We start from the raw sequence: 16,023 nt of genomic DNA, 5'->3' as shown, positions 1-16,023 counted from the left end.
TTCTTCAGTGCTCAGCTTTCTTTATAGTCCAACTCTCACATCCGTACATGACTACTGGAAATACAATAGCCTTAACTAGATGGACCTTTGTTGACAAAGTAACGTCTCTGCTTTTTAATATGCTGTCTAGTTTGGTCATAACTTTCCTTCCAAGAAGTAAGCGTCTTTTAATTTTCATGGCTGCAGTCACCATCTGCAGTGATTTTGGAGTAAAAAAAAATAAAGTCTTTCACTGTTTCCACTGTTTCCCCATCTATTTGCCATGAAGTGATGGGACCAGATGCCATGATCTTAGTTTTCTGAATGTTTACTCTTAGCGTGAGTTAAAATGGTCCAGCCTTTTTTTCTTTTTTTTGAGGGCTTTATCATTATCTGAGCAAAAGTATAAAATTCTCTAACCCACTGACACAACAATTTCACTTTGAAGCATTTACCCAGTAGACAATACACATACATGTATGACTCATACAAGTATATGCTACCCACTCCAGTACTCTTGCCTAGGAAATCTCATGGACAGAGGAGCCTGGTGGGCTACAGTCCATGGAGTCACAAAGAGTTGGACACGACTGAGCGACTAACACACACACATACACACACACAGACAACAGCTATTATCTCTCCTACTCACTTGACACAAGCATGTATTATTGTTGCTGTTGTTCAGTCGCTCAGCCGTGGGCAACTCTTTGTGACCCCGTGTACTGCAGCACACCAGGCTTCTCTGTCCTTCAGTATCTCCTGGAGTTTCCTCAGACTCATGCCCATTGAGTCGATGATGTCATCCAACTGTGCATTACCTTCTATTTTATTTTCGTTTTGTAGACTGCTTGTATTCTGACCAGACAATTCTGTCAATATAATAGCTTTCTCATTCTCCCTTCCCATTTTTTACTTCCGAAGTCTTTTTCTTTTCCATACTGTGTCTTACATATGTTGTCTAACACAGAGTTTGTTCAGTGGTCATCGATCTTGATTTTATGGAGACATTTTTCATTTCCTGGGTCTATTTAAGCTTCCCATATGGCTATTATTGGGCCTCGCAGGCTGAGTCAGCTGGGGGCTGTGTCTGCCGTGCAGAGAGGACAGTAGACTGGAGCAGGTGTGCTGCGTCTGCAGTGAAGTGGGTGCGAGTTTCCCAGGCTGGGTAACTTGAGATGTCTGCCTTTACTCTGTGCTGAGGTATCAGCTGGGGTCGGGTTCCTCTGTAATTCCACTCCGTCCCCCTTGTGCCCAGATCAGACTCAGCCCAGAATGACAGGGCTTTTCATTCGTAGCCCAGCACCTGCTTGAGAGAGGGGCGCCCCCCACGACCAGAGTGTCATCCCTGCTTCCTGCAGTGCTCTGCCTGGTGCTGACTGTCTAATAAGAAATAGAGTCTCGTCAGTGTAAGACCAAGGCCAATCTGGGGGAGAAAGCTGTTTTGATCAGAAAGTTGGGAGAATCGCTAAGCTTTCACTCTGGCCACATTTTTGGAAGAGTTTGCTCTGACTTCTTAGTGATGAAGAGTCATGCTGGGAGATCCTTTGGGTGCTGCTGCCTCCATGTTCCCTTGTTGATGTTTTCCGGGTGAGACCCCTGAAGCTGCAGATGGGTGGTCTCTGCCACAGGTTTTTGGAGGTCGCGGTGCTCTGGATTGGCTGTTAACTGTGGGCATTGGATCCAGCCTGGGAGGGAGAGAAAGTAACAGCTCCAGACTGGAAAGTAAAACCTGCTTTGCTCCCCGGCTGTGGAAGAACGCGCTCCCTGAGCTGCCTGCAGAGTTGTCAGAAGTGGTGATGACCCTGTGGGGGTTGGACCCTAAGCTGCCGCTGAAGTTCCAGATAAACAAGTGGGAGAGGAGTTGGTAGTGGGCCGGCAGGCCCCTTGCTTTATTGTAGGAGGGAGCCAAGGTGGGGGTGACTCCCTAAGTAGGAACTAGGCTTTGGACGAGCCGCCTCCTCGCCTGGCATTGGGTCATGCGTCAGTCATCTGTCCTGTGTCCTCAGTGTGCACAGAGAGGTCCATGACCACTCTCCATTCTGCCGAGGGAGCCTGGTGCCTTCCTCTAAGGGTCGGGCCTGGGCAACTAGAGCAGCACGGGGCCACTCAGGGTTCGGGGTGTAAATATTTTTAGCTTCCTGGCCACCACAGGGTCTCGGGTGGCTCCTGAACTAGCTGTAGTGTCTTGACACAAAGTTAGGCATCGATTTTCTGTAAATGAACAACTGTTCAGAAACATATGTATGTTCCAGAAAGCTTTATTTACAAAGAATCTCGGTGCTGGAGGTGGGCATGGGCCATGGCTTGCTGACCACACAGCGCAAAGCTCGGGGTGGACTGCTCAGTCAGCATGTGGGCTTGGGAAGTCACCAGACCCACTTCCCTGACTGGGGTCTGATGAGGCGGTGGCAGGCCCCACTGCACACCTGGGCGGGCTGGCTGTATGGCAGGTGTTGACCCTGAACGTGGGGTGTGCCTGAAGCATGTCATCCATGTTCCAGTTTGTGCCCTGATTCCTGGGTCACGTGCTTTGACAGTGTCCCACCTGAAGAGGGTGATCACTGCCAGCAGTCTTCCTGGAAGTGGGCTTAGGAGTTGTTGGCAGGCTGCTGGCTCTGTGGTTCTGGTTGGGGGCTGGCCTCCTGTTTCTTCATGCTCAGGCACCTCAGAAGGCTCTCTATGGCTGGGGTTCTTGGGAGACTTCTGGGGAGCCTGGTGTGGAGAGGGTTCAGGAACACCTGACTAGGGGGCCCTGGTGTTGCGATGCCTCCTGGAGTTACCTCCCTCTGGGCCGGCTTCCACGTTGAGTGATTTTGTTTGCATCACCCACACTGAGCAGAAGGGCAGGCTGCCTCAGGGTTGGGGGGCGGGTCCAGTGTGGCAATGCTGGTGGCATCTGATGCTTCACTTTTGCCCCTGTTCCAGTCAGCTGTCGGCCATGAATACCAGTCAAAGCTCTCCAAGCACTGCTTTCAGGTTGACTCCGTCTGGGGGTTTGGAGGCAAATTTGGTGTCCAGATGGACAGGTGAGTGAAATAGGTGAGTGAAGCGTTGTGAGCAGACAAGAATCGGGGTAGTGGCTTACCCTTGGGGATCAGGAAGGGGGCTCCTGGGTGCTGGCCGTGTGCAAGGGCTTCATTACCAAAAAGGTATCGTGTGTGCCTGTCTCTGGCCCATGTGTGAAGCTCCCACAAGATGGTTTGAAGACATCAGGAGAGGGCAGTGCTGGAACCCACCCCTGCTTCAATCTACCTCCGCATTCTCACCAACCATGTAATCCCACCATGGAATTATCCATAACATGACTTCTGTCTACACGGGGTATCCTGTGTTGAGCTTGCTGCCAAACCCTACACAAGGGTGAGAGACCAACGGCAGGGTGGTTAGGACAGATGTCAGGCAGCTTCCGGGGTCTTCTCTTGCAGAGGTCGTAAAAGAGCCTTGGTCAGAGACCTGCTTCTCAGGTACAACACCAGTCTCAGACACCAAAACTCACTCTTTATCAAGCAAAGAGTTGGCATATGTTTTAAGTAGGGTATCCAGTAAACTAAGAGGTCTATGCTAGTGGGATCTTAGAGCAGAGAAAACTGTGCCAGAACCTTGAGTCCATGAAAGAGAACAAGTTGACATGGATGAACTGACCACCCAGAGCCACCATAAGAAGTATATTAGTTAGCTTGCACTGTGTAACAAACAACCTCAGATCCTAGTGGCTTAAAATAACATGTATTGATTATCTCAGGTTCTTTCGGTGGGGTCAGAAATTCAGAAATGGCTTAGCTGTGCGATTCTGGCTTGGGAGTCCCTCATGAGGTTATCGTCAAGATGTCATGGAGGACTGCAGGTTTCTGAAGGTCGTTCTGGGGCTGGAAGATCAGCCTGCAAGATGGCACACTCACAGGGCTGTTGGCCGAGCCTCAGCTCCTCCCCACACGGACCTCTCCTCAGGCTGCTTGAGCGTCCTCACAACATGGCGGCTGGCTTCGCCCAAGGCAGGAAGTCCAAGAGAGAGTGAGGAAGAGTCTGAAATGCCTCTGATGGCCCTCTTTTCAGTAGTTACATGCTGTCATTTCTACCTTATTCTATTCATTAGAAGCGAGTCACTAAGCTCAGTCCATACTTAAGGGGAGGGAGATTGGGTTCCCTTCTGAGCAGAGGAACACCCCAAAACTTGAGGACATAATTTAAAACCACCTCAGCAAAACCCCAGGGACAGCAGTATTCTGGGAGCTTCTTTCGGCTTAGACTTTGTGACGGACTACGGGACGGTACCAACTGTCGCTAGCCCCCCTCCCTCCTCCCCAGTCAGAAAGTGGCCTCAGCTGGCTGTGTCTACAGGGCCTAAGACCTCTGGGTGTCGGCCACCGTGTCCTCACTCTGGAGATCACACTCATTCTCCTCTAAGCATCGCACACCTGGAACCCAGCATCCTGGGCAACCCAGGGAGCATACCACATCCTCTCCCACAAGTTGGCTCCAGCACCAGTTTTTAAATATTTACTAATTTGGCCATGCTGGGTCTTAGCACCAGTTTTTAAATAGTTACTTATTTGGCCACGCTGGGTCTTAGCTGCATCGCGCTGGATCTTTTAGTTGCAGCACGTGGGATCTTTAGTCATGGCATGTGGGATCTAATTCCCTGAGCAGGGATCAATCCCAGGCCCTTTGCATTGGGAGCATGGGGTCTTAGCCACTGGAGCATCAGGGAAATCCCAGTAGCATCATTTTTTGAAGCAATAAGACAAATGGAGCCTTCGATTTGATAAAGTCTCAGCCAATTCTGATAAAGAGTGCCTGGTCACATTTCTGAGTTTTGGGCAACTCGGCAGGATGTCAAAAAATTGGGCCCAATCACACGTACAGGCTCATTCTATGATTTCCAGGACACAACTGTAAATAACAGTTCATGTTCAACAGGCCCAAAGAGAACAGCCATTGTGGGTTATCTACTGTTGCACAGTGAACCACCCAGAACTTAGTGGCTGCAAACAGCCACACATTCTCTCTCATCAGGCTGTGGGTCGGGGGGCTGATGGGGGCCTGATGTGTGGTCGATCTCCAGTGGGGACACTCCTGCGTCCACAGTCGGCTGGTGGGTTAGCTGAGGTTGGCTGCTCAAGGGTGGCCATGGTTCATGATGGACAAGCTGGCTGTTGGCAGGGATAATGATGGGAGTCTTGTCCTCCAGCAGGCTGGCCTGGGCTAGTTCACAGGGAAGTGGCCAGAGAGCAATGCTCTCAAGGCCCTGGAAGCTTGTCACTTTGCCTCTTTCTGTTGGCCAAGCCAAGTCACAAGGCCAGCCCAGAAGCTGTAGAAATATGCCATGCCTCTTTACAGGAAATGTTGCGAAGTAATGTGGCAAAGGGGGCAGTTACAGGCCAGGGCAGGAGAATCATGGCCTCCTACAATCCCCTCCATGTGTGGTCTTCTTGACTTGAAGCTGAAGAAGAGATTGGATAGAACGCAACATCTTCCCGCTGTTGTTATTGTTGTTCTGTTGCTAAGTCGTGTCTTACTCTTTGCAACCCCATGAACTGCAGCACCCCAGGCTTCCCTGTCCTTCACTATCTCCTGGAGTTTGCTCAAACTCATGTCCATTGAGTCTGTGATGCAACCTGACCATCTCATCCTCTGTCTCCCACTTCACTGGATAGAACTGAACATCTTCCTGCTAAAAACTCTTTAAAAGCAAAAAAGACAGCTTTGAAACAGAGTTAGAAAGATCTATTTCAAGCCAAGGGCCAAAATCGCACTGAATAGTGATGTGTTACTAGTGGTCTCATTAAAGTCAGGGACAAGTCAAGGATGTTGTGATCACCTCTGCAAATTATCAATGCTCTGAAAGTTCTAGAATGTGCTATCAGACAAGAAAAGTCAATAATAATTGTAGTTGCTGAAAGAGGGAAATAAAATAGCCACTGATTGAAGATGATATGATGGCCTACCTGAAAAACTCAAAAGTATCAGCTGAAACATGGTGATAATAGAACAGCTCTGTCAGGGAGTCAGATGCTAACAACTCTCCAGAGTTATTGTTGGCAAAAGAATCAGTGTACCTGCTGGAAACTGCAGCGGAGAAAGGATGCAATCCAAAAAAGCAAGGTGCTGGGAGAAATAGAAATACTCTATGATTAAACTTAAGAGGAATAAAATACCAATATGCACAAAATCGTAAAGTTCTACTGAGGAACGAAGGATGGAAGGAAAGGATTGGGGGAGGGAGGGAGGAAGTTTGTATAGATGGATGGATGGATAAATGAACAGATAAATGGATAAATGAACAGATGATTGGATGGATTAATGAGTTGATGGGTGGATGGATGGATGGGTGGTTGGATAGATGGATGGATTGATAGACAGATGGAAGACGGATGGAGGAGTGGATGAATGGATTAGTGAGTAGATAGATGGCTGGACAGATGACTGGCTGACTGGATGGACAGGTGGATGCATGGATGGGTGGATGGATGGATGGATGAATTACTGAGTGGATGGATGGATGGATTAGTGAGTGGATGGATAAATGAACAGATGGCTGGCTGGCTGGAAGGGTGGATGAACGGAGGATGGAATGAATAAAGCAGATGTTTACACTCCAATTCTAGAAACATATTCTACAAAATTGAGTAGGAGCTGGGCAATAATTGTTTTCCCCAGAACAGTGACAAGTGTTTGGAAACGGCCTAAGTGCTCATCAGTGAGCGGGGAGGTACAATCTGTGGATACCCCACAAGGAACAGCCCTCCCCCTCCTTCCTGCCACCTTCCCCATCCCCAGGAGCTCATCAGGATTCTTCGCATGCCCCACCCCCAACCCCATCCTCACGGGGGTGCTGCTTGAGTTCACCACCTGTTAAACTCAACTCATAAGAAGCTCCCTTTACTGAGATACTTTAATAAAACCTCCGGGGAACCCTCAGCACCTTCATTTCTAAAAAGGTGGCTCTGGTGAACCCTCGGGCACAGAGAGCAGAGCAGATACTCTAGGAACAAGCGCATCAGCGTGGGGTGATTGACCACCCTCACGCTCACACTTAGAAACAAGGAAGACAAACGGACGAGAAAGCCTTCACGCTTTTTGTGTAAAATAACCATGAGCCTGAGTCAGGCTCCACCTGCTCCTCAGGGCAGGTACCTCTGGGAGGTCACGTCTCCTCACCAGGGTTCCTCTCCAGAGTGGACACACCAAGCGTGGGGACTGAGCTGTGTCCTGAGTCTGCACTCGAGAAATGAGGAGCTGGCCGGCCCTGATCTCCTGGCAACAATCCACGTTTCCACCAGATTCGTTTTCATTTTTCCAACTAGGAGGACCCTCTTACAGGACTTTCAAGGTCTTCCCACGTGGAGGAAACTTGGATGAGCACGATACGACTTGGTGTGACCTGGCGGATGTACGGACTCTTAAACCCTGAGAGCCCAGAGTCTACAGCTCCTGAAAAGGAATCTGCTGAAGAGGACAGGCCTGACAAGTCAAATGAGGGAAAAACAATGCAGCCTGGGGGCTAAGCCTTTTCTCTTTCACTTTCTTGACATTTATATTTACATTTCTTTTAATACATTTTCAAAAACTTTCTTTTTTTTTTTTTTTTTTTTTTTTACAATTTTCACGTTTGCAGAAGTCCCTTTTTCATGTTTTCAAAAGCTCCCGTTTCTCTATTACACTGCCGCTGCAGCCCATCTGTTACAAAGATGATCTGTCTGAAGTATTCAATCATCTATCTTTTAACAACACAACTGCCGCAAATGAAAAGCTGTCATGGTTTTGAATGCTAGAACCTTATTTAATCTGGAACAGTGGACATCTGTATAGAGAACCCCGGAAGCGACACAAAAGGGGCGCGAACTCTCCCTACGGAAGGAGGGAGGTGCACCGTTCTGGACGTGGGAGGGGCGGAGGGGCCGGTCAGGGACATGATCTCCTGGATCGCCAGCCGCAGCTTCAGCAGGTGCAGCGGGTTGCTGATGCCGATCTCACGCTGGATCTCCGTGTCCAAAAGGGGAGGCACGATGACGCCGCTCTTCACGTTGGCTCGCAAGCAGCCACGTACCAGGCTGGCATCCCGACTCAGAACTGGGACTGGAGACAGGAGGCAAGAGGTTATGCATGGCCGTGGAGGGACTGACACACGGGGCCCAGGACGGGGGTGCGGGTGCGGGTGGGGGTGGGGGGGCGCATACACACCTCCAGCCAGACCACAACAGTTGGCCCGTCCCACTGTGAGAAGGCACGCCTTGTCTCCAGGCTTCCTCCAGCAACTCATGCCTACAAGTAACGAAACATTCAAAATTCAAGAATCACTACTACACACGGGTATAAAACAAGTTAACCTAAGTATTTATTCTCTTTATAAATTTGCAAAAGTGAAATAGTATGCATCTCATCATTTTCCTTTAATCTTCTAAGCCATCTACTTAATGAGAGTTCAGACATATTACAAAGAACCCTGAGTCATGAAATGCTGAATGAGTCCCCGCAATTCCTTATAGAATCACATCCTTCCCGATGAAAGAGTTATTGCCAACCTTAAAGGATTCAGAAGTCTGCACATCCAAGGGAGGAGGGTAGTCAAGGAAAAACATCCACTCTTCCCTTTCTAAACAGTGAGGACAGATACATAGAAGAAGAAACCACACCGGGGTCTGAGCAGAGGAACCTGTCCCTGAGAGAGCTTCAGGGATGCACAGCATTTCACACCAGACACACAAAGAGCAGTGCAGACTTTCAACACAGAACACTCTAACACAGCAAGCAAGGAGAGGGGTGGATGGGGGCTGTTTCTATCCTACACTGCTGTTCAGCTAATTAGCTATGTGCTAAATTAAGATACTGGTCATTCTTTTTTGACTAGGCCCCTGTGTGGCTTGTGGGACCCTAGTTCTCCAACCAGGGATCAAACCCCAGGCCCCATGCAGTGGAAGTGCAGAGTCCTAGCTATTGGACCGCTAGGGAATTCCCTAAAGATACACAGTGGCTTTTCAATACACTCAAATGGCATTAGACTTTACTTAAGATTGTGAAGTCTATGTATGGTTAAAGCTCGAAATGGTTCACATCAAATTTCAAGTAACTGTTCCTTTAAGTCAACCTTAAGTTTCCTAGAATAGTAAATATTCTGTTTTCTAGGAATAATTATACCAGAAAACACAACAGGTATCTTAATAGCTCAAGAAGTGAAAGTGAAAGTGAATTCACTCAGTCCTGCCCAACTTTTTGCAACCCCATGGACTGTAGCCTAGCAGGCTCCTCCACCCATGGAATTTTCCAGGCAAGAGTACTAGAGTGGGTTAGTTACCATTTCCTTCTCCAGGGGATCTTGGATCTCCCAGGGATCAAACCCAGGTTTGCCACATCGGTGAAGGCAGATGCTTTACCGTCTGAGCTACCAGGGAAGCCCCTTAATAGCTCAGGGAGAGTTTTTTAAAAAGGCAAACTTTTTAAATTCCCATATCCCAGGGGAACAAGGCATGTATCACGTGCCTGGAGTTTGCGTCCCAACCACAACCACCATCCAGAAGCAAATGGAAGACTCGCTTGGCTTCTGCTGGGGTTTATTTCCTTCCTCGGCTATAGGATATTGCATCACTCTGCTGTCACCGGCTCACTCTCAGCTGAAACCTAGCTTTACAGAGACAGCTTCAGAGATGAGCCTGGGGGGCTACCTGCTCTGTGGAACGCTGTGATGACCCTACTCGGGCCACCCTGCGGGGCTACTTAGCTCAGACCTCCTCTGCCCCCTCGAGGGTCAAATTTGAGACCCCAAGTACAATTCGTTAAAACACTTGCTTAGCAGTCAACTGACGTGGCATGCTTCCTTGCCTTAAAGTTAGAGTCACAGGAGAAAGACATTCGGAAATACCGTGAATTCTATGGGGAACAGACACGCCCGAGAGAAAGCCACACCATCTGTGGATGACAACGGGCACTTTAAAGCAGGACATGAGCACCACGGTCAAGCTGTCTTTCCTAACAAGATGGCTGTGTGAGCTTCTTCCCATCAAATGCTACACATGTGGCACCACCCAGACAACAGGTGTGGCCTTGTTTTCAGAGACTGACCGTCCACACAGCCCAGCACCTCCTACGAGGGTTCGCTGGGCTCCCCTTCACCAACACCATGCCCCACTCCTGCAGCGCTGCTCAGCTCAGAGCCTGGAGCTGGGGACGAGCCCCACGGGGAGGCTTCAGGACACACACAGCTCAGCACACCTGCTGACTCGGCTTCCCCTGGAGCTGGCGCGTGACAGTGTCCACCAAGGGGAAGAGGAAAGACAGCATTTAGAGCAGGAGGTACGTGATGCCTGAGGGGAGTCCCCGCACGCCCGGGACACTGCGATGACCAACAGGGATGCGGACGGTCCCGCGGCCTCGGCCTCCCTTCCTCACGGAGCGTGTCCAGCACCTGGTGAGCCCGCAGTGCTCTCCCTGCGAGTTTCCACACAACGTGAAAATCTGAGATTCACCAACCCTCAAAAATGCTCTGAAAGTGGATGCGTTGGCTGTGTACATTTAGCAATTAAAAGAATAACTTTGAGACAAATTGGGCTTAATAGAAAGAAAATAGTTTTGAGAAACAAACTGATTCTCACATCTATAATGCCAAAAATGTTAAACTATATTCAAGTGATTTTTTTTCTGGAATACTAAAACATTTTTTCACGTTTTATAGATAAGGCATTTTCCCTGAGTCAATGTTGTCTCTGGTTGACTGACAGAACTAAGATTATCCTCTGTGGTCAGAAAATCTTCGTACTTTGAATTGTTCCCTATGAAGCCACCAGAACCTCCTAGAGTTTGCCACGTGTAGCAACAGAGCAAAGAACAACCCACTTGTGCATGTGCGCACACACACACAGAGTTAGACATCCACCTTAACACCAGATCCAGAGAAACCTGCCTACCAGAAAACACACACACGCACACACACACCCCTAGACACAGGCACCAAATCCACTGGGATTCCTTTAAAATTATCCTACCATCACTTTCAAGAGGCACAGGGCTCCTGAAACTGACGACGAGGCGCACAGGCTCCTTACTTGCGGGCGTCCCTCAGGTCCCCGTGGCTGGCCGTGCACAGCACCCCGTCTGCAGCCGGTCCAGCCGAAGGGACCGCAGAGAGGTGGGGGTCGAGGTTTCACATTTGATGGTGGTCTTGTCATCTCGTACCTCTTCCCGTAAAGCTGGCAGCTGAGGGAATGACGTAAGTGTAAAACTGGGTAACAATAGACTGTGTCGAATATGTGAATCTGGAGCTCTGTGAATCTGGAGGTCTCAGGAGAGACTGGCAGCTAGCTGGTCACGTGGAGTAGCTGTCCCCATGATGGCGTTTCTGTCATCGAATGTGCCGGTGCTGCTCTAGTGTGACCACCCCGCCCCCCCAGGTGGCAGGGACCCCCACGTGACAGCCCCCAGGCTCGCTCTCTCCGCCTCATCCACCCTCTAAAAGTTTCCCCAGACCCTCAGTAGGAGTGGGCGCTGCTGCGGGTGTGAGTGTGAGTGTCCTTGTGCCCCATGTGACGTTCCACGACTACCCGCAGTCTGTGTTTGCACGCTTCCTCCCGCACTCTTGGGACCAGGAAGCGTGGCGGGAATGCAGAGGCTGGATTCTGCTACAGTCAGGACTTACTCCTGCTGAGTTTCGGGGTGAGTACAGGCTGGCCTGGTCCCGCAAGGGCATGGAGGCGACACCCTAGGAGTGGAGGGTCAGCGGGTCTCCGGAGGTCAGCCCGGGAGAGCCCTCAGCAGCAGAGAACATGACCTTGGCACCTGGCTGCCGCCGGAGTAGTCAGAGCACGGCCCGAGTCTCCCTCGCGTCCATGCACACGGGTGTCCCTCCCACAGCGGCAGTGCTGCTGGCCACGCCCTGCGTGCACGTTCTCAGAGGGAACAGGGCCCAGAGCATCAGGGTTCACGAGGCTGCCCTGCCCTGGGCCTCTCTGTCCGGAGGCCAGTGTTTAACACTGAAGTGCACCAGCATTTGGGGGTCGGCTGCCGCTGAGGGGCCACCGTCCCTTGCAGGTGCTGCTCTGGGTGGTCCTCTGGTGGGTCCAGCCCGGGAGCCCAGCCCTGCTCCAGCCGCTCTGAGAGCACGAGGCTGTCTGCTCTGTCCTGTTCACGGCTCAGCTGGAAAGCTGGATTGAGTTTTAAGTTTTTTTACCAGCAGCTTTTAGCTATATGTCAGAATAAAGTCAGCCACAGAGTTCTCTCCTTGATCTGCTTGGTCCTTCGTGTTTCTCTGGATTCTCAAAGCAGCTGAAGCCCAGAATGGGGTGGGGGTGGGGTGTCTGAAGGGGCAGGGGCTCCGGCACCAGCCGCCGTCCCTGGACTGACTCGTCTGTTTGTTTCCAGTTTACCTGCACTAATTCTGCAGGCGATTATACAGCGTCCAGAATACGACAAAGACTACATTTTGAACTCAATGCAATCTTTAATCTGTGAATACTTGTTATATGGACCCTAAGATATTTTATTACAGAGTTTTTGATTAGTGAAAAATTCATGAATACCACAGAGAAAATATTTTAAAATTTAATGTTTCTTATATTTATGTAAACTTATGACTTCATTTATATACTTACTTTTTCTTGTATATCCGGGCTATGAATCTCCTTTCAGATCAGTTCATGTTCTGATACCTGATTTTAGTCTTTCAAATGAATGTACTGTAATGCTTGTCTGTATAAATCCTATGAACAAATATAGGGCTTTTGTAAATGATGCATTTATTGTAATTATTCTTGTTTAATTTTTAAATGTTAAACCATGAGAGAAGGGGTTTTACTGCGATTGTAAAATCATCATGACGCGGTGTGCATTATCCTTCCAGAATGTAACCAAGCTGTCCAACAATCACTCTGAAATGAGCGAACTTAATTTCAACCAATTGTTGTATTTTAACGACTGACTTAAACTGTACTTTTTTTTCTAGGAAGACATGCTTTTTGTCTGCAGTGTGAAGCGATTTAAAAGTACTGGGTGTTAAATGTGAGCTTCTAATGAAATTTGGGCTGAAAGGATGACTAGAAGAAGACTATGAAAATCTCTCCTGTAACCTAGTCTCTGTGGACCTGGATCCCTCGCCTCCAGTGAGACTCTTCGAGGACCAACCGCGGTGCCCTGCACCCGCTGCGGAGCCATCGAGCTGAACACTGAGGGCGCCACATCCCAGACAGACAGACAGCAGAGTGCAGCTCTGACAAAGGCCTTATTTTTCTTACGTAAATCATCTTTTTACATCTGTTTGTAAACATGTTTAAAGAATGGACCTAGGGGTACATTTTTAGATTTTGATGACATAGCCATTTTGGATAGTTTAAGTAGCAAAGGTAACTTTTACTTTTTCGGCAGCACATTAAAGAAGCTAGTAAGAGATGCGTTCAGATGATGCTGCCTTATGCAGCTGATATCTCGGTAGACAGAGACAGCATGTCTCTCTACATGTGGGTTCTGCCTTTAATTTCCTTGTACAATTCATTGTTACCATTCTGTTTTTCTATTAATCTTTTGTGATCTTCCTGAATATGTGACAAAGTATGTCCAGTCTACTTTTGAACTATTTTTATCACAGTATTATTTATTGCTTTCTTTCAATAAAGTCAGAGCTTCCCTGGTGGCTCAGAGGATGAAGCGTCTGCCTGCAATGCCGGAGACCCGTGTTCGATCCCTGGGTTGGGAAGATCCCCTAAAGAAGGAAATGGCAACCCACTCCAGCATTCTTGTCTGGAGAATCCCATGGACAGAGGAGCCTGGCGGGCTACAGTCCACGGGGTGGCAAAGAGTCGGACACGACTGAGCGACTTCACTGCACTCACTGCTTCAATAAAGTACTGGAGCAAAATTTCCCGCTGCCAATAGAGAGTGCCGAGGGTAAGCTGTACTCTCAATGAGAACAGACCAGAGCTGGTAATGGGAGCCCGTGTCATCACACGGACATTCTGTTAAGAGAAACGGATGGATACAATGGAAAGGCTAGAAGGCGGAAGTATAGGTGTCCCCAAAGGACGACCGACTAGGTGTTCGTACCCTTGGCTCCGGAGACAAGAGGCTTCATCACTTCAGCATCTGTGGGGACAGGGCCCCTCTGCTGCTGAGGCGTCGGCAGCGGGCCGAGGGTGGGAACAAAGTGCAGGTGTCAAGGCTCACCGTGGATCCCAGGGCGGGGTGGCCGAGGGCAACCCTGAAGCGGACCCGAATGATGCACTAGGGAGTGTGCGTGTGCATGCTTGTGTGTGGGAGCTTTTTATGTTATTTTAGTCAACAGTCTTTATTATTCATATATCCATAGAAACAAGAATGTAGCAAAGGGAGGTGGGAGGGAGATTCAAGAGGGAGGGGATATATGTACACCTATGGCTAATTCATGTTGATGTATGGCAGAAATCAAATCGATATTGCACAGCAATTATGCTTCAGAAAAAAAGAACATAGCAAGGTGGTCAGGAAAGTATGAAAAAACATTTCTCATATTTATAATCACAACTCTGTGTACATCTGGGAGCAGGCTGCCCACCATCATCACACCTCCCGCCAGCATCAGACGTTTGCCCCCAGCATCAGGCCCTAGTCCAGGATCAGGACCTCCCCCAGCATCAGGCCTTAGTCCAGCATCAGGCCCTCCTCCAGCATCAGGCCCTAGTCCAGCATCAGACCTTCCCCCAGCATCAGACCCTAGTCCCGCATCAGGCCCTCCCCCAATATCAGGCCCTAGTCCAGCATCAGGCACTCCCCCAGCATCAGGCCCTTCCCCAGCATCATGCGTGGCAGCCCCACTTGTCTGACACTCCTGAGCACACTTAGGCAGCCCCAGAGCAGCAGGACGATAGCTCTTGCAGGAGGTGCATCTTTAGGAATCACCTGCGGAACAACAGTAGCAGCTGGGGCCTGTTTCAGGCCAAGGAGAGGCAAAGAAGAGGCACTTGTGCCGGAAGCAGCGGTGGGTGTGGGCACGTTTCAAAGCTCTGCTTCCTCCCCGAGGGGGCTTTGCTCTCCAGCTCTCTCACGTGGTCACTCGAGGGCCCCAGGGCTGTGTCCTTCCAGATTCACAGTCTCCTCGATATCTCAAGCCCAAGTCCTGAGTTGAGTCCCGGTCTGGTGTGGCAGAGGGCTGGGAACACACAAGCTCAAGGGCTGAAAGGATCCCAGGGGAACAGTCGGGCCCCAGCGGGTGGCAGAGCAGGGGATGAGGGTGGCCGCCCACAGAGGGCCCCGCAGCAGCACTGGAAGGAGAGCAGGGATGCCTTAGCTCACTCGGGGACGTTGCCCGGCCTCAGCGCCCAGATGTTACCACCAGCAGCTCTGGGGACGCAGAAAGCTCACTCGGGCCGTGTGAGTGGGCTCTGCTGACCATGGCCTCGGTTTTCATTCCGGTTCCATTCCGGTTCCAACTGTCCCTCCAAGGGCTCCTCTTCCGAAGGGCGCATTTTCTTGATGTGGGTGAACGCATCCCTGCTTGTTTCTGTCAGCACTGTTGTCGGTCATCGTGTGTTTTCCTCTTTACAATCTGTGCTTGCTGCTCTTCTAACTTAGGAGCAGCCCTTATTTTCTGCATTTCCTAGTTGTCAGCGTTCACTGGGGCTTTCCAGGTGGTTCTAGTGGTAAAGATCCTGCCTGCCACTGCAAGAGATAACAAGAGATGGGGTTTGATTCCCCTGGAGGAGGGCATGGCAACCCACTCGTCTTCTTGCCTGGAGAATCCCATAGACAGAGGAGCTAGTGGGCTACAGTCCCTGGGGTCACAGAGAGTCAGACACGACTGAAGCAGTTCAGCACACACTCAGGTTTTAGTTCAGTCGCTCAGTTGTGTCCGACTCTTTGCCACTCCGCGGACTGCAGCACTCCAGGCTTTCCTGTAATTTACTATCTCCTGGAGTTTGCTCAAACTCATGTCCATCGAATCAGTGATGCCATAGAACCATCTCATTCCTGTTGCATCCACCAGAGAGGTGGCTGGGGCTCGGCAAAGTGCATGGTCACACTGCATGGGTGTGAACCTGCCCTCACCACTCCCTAACCGCATGACCATCACTGTCTCCTCCTCTGTAA

At 49.9% G+C, this 16,023-nt stretch overlaps 1 protein-coding gene across 1 annotated transcript in view; it reads right to left on the bottom strand.

Moving 5' to 3' along the window:
* Positions 1 to 7,762: 7,762 nt before the first annotated feature.
* Positions 7,763 to 16,023, bottom strand: part of LOC129651042 (liprin-alpha-1-like) — a 39,315-nt gene continuing 31,054 nt past the window's right edge. Inside the window, 6 exon segments of the mRNA XM_055579770.1 lie at positions 7,763 to 8,013; positions 8,016 to 8,052; positions 8,164 to 8,204; positions 8,207 to 8,244; positions 9,519 to 9,546; positions 11,351 to 11,401. Of these exon segments, the coding sequence (XP_055435745.1) occupies positions 7,763 to 8,013; positions 8,016 to 8,052; positions 8,164 to 8,204; positions 8,207 to 8,244; positions 9,519 to 9,546; positions 11,351 to 11,401 (446 nt within the window).

Source organism: Bubalus kerabau, chromosome 4 (assembly GCF_029407905.1).
Source record: "Bubalus kerabau isolate K-KA32 ecotype Philippines breed swamp buffalo chromosome 4, PCC_UOA_SB_1v2, whole genome shotgun sequence".
Classification (NCBI taxonomy): Eukaryota; Metazoa; Chordata; class Mammalia; order Artiodactyla; family Bovidae; genus Bubalus; species Bubalus kerabau.
This window is presented reverse-complemented; position numbering and strand designations above follow the sequence as displayed.